Here is a 6,453-nt window from a genome sequence, read left to right as displayed (position 1 = left end):
TCGGGCTATTATGATTCTGAATAATTTTAGGATACAACTATTTGTCGAATTATTCTGATTCTGGATAGTTTCTGGGTTCAACTACTTTTCAAATTATTCTGATCCTGAATAGTTTCAGGATTCAACTATATTTCGAATTATTCTGATCTTGAATAGTTTCAGAATTCAACTACTTTCTAAACTATTCTGATCCTGAATATTTTCAGGATTCAACTACTTTCTGAACTAGTCTGATTCTCAATAATTTTAGGATTCAACTATTTGTCGAATTTTTCTAATCCTGAATAGTTTCAGGATTCAACTATATTTCGAATTATTCTGATCTTGAATAGTTTCAGAATTCAACTACTTTCTAAACTATTCTGATCCTGAATATTTTCAGGATTCAACTACTTTCTTAACTAGTCTGATTCTGAATAATTTTAGCATTCAACTATTTGTCGAATTATTCTGATTCTGGATAGTTTCTGGGTTCAACTATTTTTTAAACTATTCTGATTCTGAATAGTTTCAGAATTCAACTGTATTTTAGACTATTCCGATCCTGAAAAGGTTCAGGATTCATAGGTTCGTAAGACAATTCTGTTTCTGAAAAATTCAAGATCCATTTAAACTATCCTAATCTCGATGTTCCAGAATGCAGGAATTTGCTTTCAGAAGTTTCAGAATTCATTCTATTTCTCCAAGATCCTTGAATATGTTCAAAGGACAGTTTATATTTCATTGAGGATCATCAGGTAGTCGGTACAAGATTTTAAATTGATGGTGACTTGATTACAACTCATTCATGTTTATATTTCGGAATTAATTATTTCGATCTATCGAGACTTGTTTTTTTTGCAGTATTTTTAAATCTGATAGACTCAAGACTATTTATCCACATTTTTCGATTAGCTAATCTCCCCGATAGATGTTCAGGATTATCGAAGAACCCGTAGCAGCTGAGTGGGAAACATCGCGTTCCCACACCAGACACGCTATACTTGCCTGATCGCACTACTATCGACGCAATTGGTCGTTGATACCACTCGTACTTGCATTACTCAATGTGTTCCAAGATATCTATCGTACTTGAGACATGCAAATAACTTTTTCAATTGTTATTATTTAACCCTCGAGCTACAAAATTAACCCTACGTGGTCGAGTGGCGACCCTAAGGTTAAAAATAAAGAAGGTTGTACGTTGAGTGTAAAGAATAAATAATTCATTATTTATTCCATGCTATTTAAAATATATATTAAAATATAATTATAATTATAATATTATATATTAAAATATAATTATAATTATAATATTATAAATTGAAATATAATTATACCAGGTTATTCAAAATGGAAAAGACTGTAAGTCAGAAAAACTGTTTCGGATTTCGAGTTGAAATGACTCCGACTACAAATGCTTGACAATAATTAAATTATCCTGGAGCTCCTTAATTGATTAGGCTTCAGAATCAATTTAATCTTCCAGTTCCAGGAACTAGTTTTTCTGCGATTACCTAATTCTCGAGTCTGAGGGTACACCAATTAAACCTCTCCGTGTAGAGGATTAATTAACTGCCACGACTTGATTCGTCTAACCGAAACGCTCGAACGTCTCGGATCCAGCACCGCCTGATTTTGCATTCCCTTTGACGGTTGATGAACCTCCGAAAACAGCCAAGAATAAAGAACAGGGCTCGCCTTTGTGACCATGGGACGCGGGAGGAATTCGAAGAAATCCGAAGATTGCGTCGCCAAAGAATAAGGGAAAAAATAGGCCGAAGGATAACGAGCTCCCGGCCGCCTCGTCGCCTAATCACGCGATCTCAGTGCCGCTTTTCGAACTGGCTGAGCGTAGCAAAGAAAAGAAAACAGCATAGCAAAATTTTGGATAGAAATTGGCCAACTTCGACCTACGACAACTCCGCGAAAAATCATCGTAGAATAACGAATTTTTTTTTAAATTAAAGCTTGAAATCTCAACTTTAAGATACTGTTTCTAGATTTTAAGTTTGACGCACCCTTGCCGCTGTAACCCTTCAAACGTGAGACCATGTTTGCCGTATTGAATATTGCCAAGTTCGAGGAAATGCACGGACTTTGTAAAATTTTTTTCGGCGATGCAGTTAGCAGCTTAACGAAGTTCGATCTTTTCCCTTTAATTTAAGGGGAAAAAATCGTGACTGCGATTTTTTTTCGCGAAGTTACAGCACTTTAATGTAACCCTTACATTGTATCCCTATGACGAACATGGCCTCATATTTGAAGGGTTACAGTGGCGATGGTGCGTCAAACTTGAAATTGAGCGACGTTGTCTTAAAGCTGAGGTTTCAAGCTATAATTCGAAAAAATAGTCATCACTCTACGATGATTTTTCGCAGAGTTATCGTCAGTTAACTTTGGCCAATTTTCGTTCAATATTTTTCGATGCTGTAATTTTTTCGAACAGCGTAATTCGCTCGTAAATGTCGGGAGCGCGAAAAAAACGAATTTGCCCTCTGAGCCTTATTAATATCGTCGTTGATCACTTCCGGGAGATTAACAGGTTGGCGGGCATTACAGGCGATCTCGTGTAAAATCGCGACAATTCGTCGAGCTCGGAGCAGCAATTAAGCGGAGGCGGTCGGTGATAGCCGAATCACGCGATCCTGATTTACCACGATTCTATAAAACCTCCAGCGGCTGCTTTACAATTTTTATCTTGAAAATGAAGCAGTGGAAAAATACTAAATTTCACGCAGGTATTCTGCGATGTTCGAGGAATACCGTGACATTTTGTGTCCGAGGAGTGGGGATCCAGTTTTCGAAAATATTAGTTTCGTCGCTATTCAAAGTCTTGCAATTTCGTTAAAAAAAATGTCAGAAGACCGAGTCTGAATTCATTTTAAAGAGCAAGAAATACGCTTTTGAGGCATCTAAGATGTTTTGTGATAGCATTGCAGACTTTTGAGTAAACGCGATTTTATTAACAATATCCATTTTCTGACACATTCAAAATTTAGGGGCCTATGGAAAACTCAACAAATTTTCTTTGCTAACGGAAGTTATGCTGCTTTAAAGAATAAAGTCTTCTCTTTCCAACGAGCTATAAAACATTGTTTTACGATTTTCTGTTACGATATTATGAAACTTTGAATTGTTAGCCTGACTGATGTGATTACAATTATCCTAGTCGAAAATCCCTCGATCTTCAAAGTGTCGTAACTATGTGAAAGAAAATCGTATCACGATCTATATCAGCTCATTGTAAAGAGCAACGTTCACACTGTAATATCTCCTATCGCGTTTCCCGAGAAAAAATTTGTTGTCCCGGTAGTGGACGAGGATATGACAACAGCAATTTTTGCGAAATTTTCGAACTCACAACGCGACCACGAAGCTTGAACGCCGCCGCTCGACAATTTCTCCCGCGAAAACGGTTCGCGCGAGAAGCGCTCAATTTTGCAGAGGTATTCAGCGTCGTCCGAGGAACAACGTGATATTTTTTTTATCGCGCGATATTGCTTCTTTTATTCGGAGCGGGACGAGGTAGGACGGCCGTGAAGCACAACTTCAGGGAAACGTTCACGACGGTAACGGCGATAAAAATTTTCTCGGCTCGTCGGTGAAGTATATGCTGAATCACGTGGGGGTAGTTATTACAGGGAACCGGTAGCAGGCAGTTACGATCCGATTAAAAGGTGAATTAAGTGTCCCGTTAATTAAAAGCGGGGCTGGGAACCAGCGAGCATTCTAATGACCGGGCCCGTTCCGCTGGAACGTTCAACCGTATATTAAACCGCCCCTGAGTTGTACGAGCCCCGATCGCTCGCAACCCTAATCGTTCCAAGCCCACGGATCCCGGCGAGTCCCGAGAGGCGATTTCCAGGCCGCAAGAGATTTCGAGAAAAGGGTTAACTTTGCTCGGACTGCTGCCGGCCTCGCGAGCCACCAGGCATGCGGGTCACGGTGACCCGGGGCTGGTCTCCTGTGGCCCGGCCTAGGCACCGGTTAGGCCATTTCCCATGGTCTCGGGATCGACCGAGTTCTCCCTAAAAATTTCATTTCAAGGCTCCCCTCGGCCTCCGATTCCGATCGATCCTCTAACCCTGACCCGAATTCCGCTTGGCAGCCCGGCGCGGCAGACCGTCCCGGAGGCTGCGACAGCGATCGGAAATCATTTTTCCGTGGAACGCGGTCGCACGGCCCGCCCACGCGCCTCCATCCGACCCGAACAATAGGTTTAATCCGCGACGGATCTCGAATAAACAGAACCGTGGAATTACTGGACCGACCGGCGGCGGCCGGCGAGGGGGGCCGCGCGGGGAGCAGCGAGCGAAAGGGGTTCACGCGTCACGCGACCGCCGAGGATAATGAAACACGGAAACCTCGGCGGGGGTACACGGGCAATCTGGTCGATATCGATCGCCGGGACTTGAATTATTTATCGACGGTCCGTCACGGCTGCGATCGGGACGCCGAGATTCGAGACCGAGCCTCTGGAACGGAAATCTGGAGCTCTGCGAGCGTACCGGGTGTCCCGAACGCTACTTCGGATCGAAAAGACGCTGGTTAGTGTGATTAGAGCGATTGGGACTGGCCCTGGTCTTGGGGCCTCTTTAGGAAGCCCTAGCGACACGAGGGAGTCTCGTCGTGATGTCCTTTTTAGCTGCCATCAGTTTCAACAAATGTACATGTGTCATATTTTTTGGTGTTTATAGGCGTTGCATGATCGTCTAAATGGAAATGTTTGATCGATCTTGTAACGGAGGGTTGTTTTTAATAATATTGCTCGCATTTTTATAATGACGTGCAAGGGTCCAAATATGTAATTATGCACAGCACTTATTCTGATTTCCATCAGCATTTGCACTTTGGTTGACCATTGTTGCTAGCCCTAGGTAGCATTATAGCCCCTAATGACCTCATTAGAGAACCCTATCGCCATCTCTTGTACTGCATTTAGATATCGTTAATCTAGAGCGACTTTGTTCAGAACTTGGACTTTAGCTAGGACTAGGACCATTGGTGCTAGCCCTAGGTAGCCTTGTAGTTCCTAGTAACCCCATCAGAGAACCCTATTTCCATCTCTTGCATTGCATTTTGATACCATTAATGTAAGACGACTTTGATCAGAATTTGGACTTTAGTTGGGACTAGGACCATTGGTGCTAGCCCTAGGTGGCCTTATAATCCCTAGTAACCCCATCAGAGAACCCTATTTCCATCTCTTGCATTGCATTTTGATACCATTAATCTAGGACGACTTTGATCAGAATTTAGACTTTAGTTGGGACTAGGATCATTGGTGGTAGCCCTATATAGCCTTATAGTTCTTAATATACTATGTAGTACTTAACTGCCATCACTACCAAATTAATGTACAGGGTGTCCCATAATTATGTTAACACCCTGAAAGGGCTGATTCCCGAGGTCATTTGAAATAACTTTTTCCTTTACGAAAATGCAATCCGCGGCTTCGTTTACGAGTTATTAACGAAAAGCGCTGACCAATGATAGGCAAGCTCGGCTGTCGCGACTCGGTGGAGCCAATCAGCGCAACTGGGTTTCGTGCGCTCGCTGGCTGCGCCGCCTCGCGGCATCCGAGCTCGCATCTTATTGGCCAGCGTTTTTCATCAATAACTCGTAAACGAAGCCGCGGATTGCATTTTCGCAAAGGAAAAAGTTACTTGAAATCACCTCAGGAATCTCCTCCTTTATGTTAATTAACATAATTATGGAACACCGTATAGAATTGTTTCTATCAGTCTTTCGATTCTAGTCAGCTCTTGAACCGTTGGTACGAAGGTCCTAGGTATTCTTGCAGTCCCTAGTGCCCCCCTCAGACTCATTTCCAGCCCTATCACCGAATTAATCCACCATCAACCGTAAACGAATCCAGAGTGGTTTTCCGTCGGTACCTGGCCGGGGGCCAGGCGAAGGAGCGCCCAGTGCCGGTCCAAGCCGATCTTTAAATTCCCTGGCCGTTTCCCTTTGTCTTGGAACGGCGTGCTTAATGGGAAGGCATTTCAATTTTCTTGGAGACGGGGCGCGGGACAATATTAAATTGTTGCACGAGGACAGCCGCGTCCCGGTTTCCCGGTGAATCCCCGCTAACAAGTGCACCGTCGCAGGAATTCCGGAACGAATTAGTAGCTACCTAGCACGCCCTTCAGCCTGGGCAGGAACTCGTTCCAGAACGCGCAGGACGTGGTACGCGGTCCTTTGCTCAGCCCGTTCTTCTCCGCGTCGAAAATAAAATACTGCGGCTGATCCCTCGAATACGGCGGCCACTCGGACTCCTCGGTCGTCGGTTTGCTGGAACATAATCGCAGAGGCGCCAGATGTAGACGGCAGTTTTATTTATCGCGCCGCCGTAAACGTCGCCGGAGAAGCATAAAAAAAAGGAAAGCGAGGGCGAAACTCCCGCGCGGGGACGTCGTTCGGACGTCGACGTTTTTCCCATTGCCGCCGATCGGTGTACTTTCGGGGAGA

At 43.7% G+C, this 6,453-nt stretch overlaps 1 protein-coding gene across 1 annotated transcript in view; it reads right to left on the bottom strand.

The window, feature by feature from the left end:
- Window positions 1-6,453, bottom strand: part of AChE-2 (acetylcholinesterase 2) — a 183,404-nt gene that overhangs the window by 17,835 nt on the left and 159,116 nt on the right. Inside the window, exon 5 of the mRNA XM_033471499.2 lies at window positions 6,119-6,276. Coding sequence (XP_033327390.1) covers window positions 6,119-6,276 — 158 coding nt within the window. The remainder of the gene's footprint in view (window positions 1-6,118; window positions 6,277-6,453) is intronic.

The sequence above is a fragment of the Megalopta genalis genome, chromosome 5 (genome assembly GCF_051020955.1).
Source record: "Megalopta genalis isolate 19385.01 chromosome 5, iyMegGena1_principal, whole genome shotgun sequence".
In the NCBI taxonomy this organism is placed as follows: Eukaryota; Metazoa; Arthropoda; class Insecta; order Hymenoptera; family Halictidae; genus Megalopta; species Megalopta genalis.
This window is presented reverse-complemented; position numbering and strand designations above follow the sequence as displayed.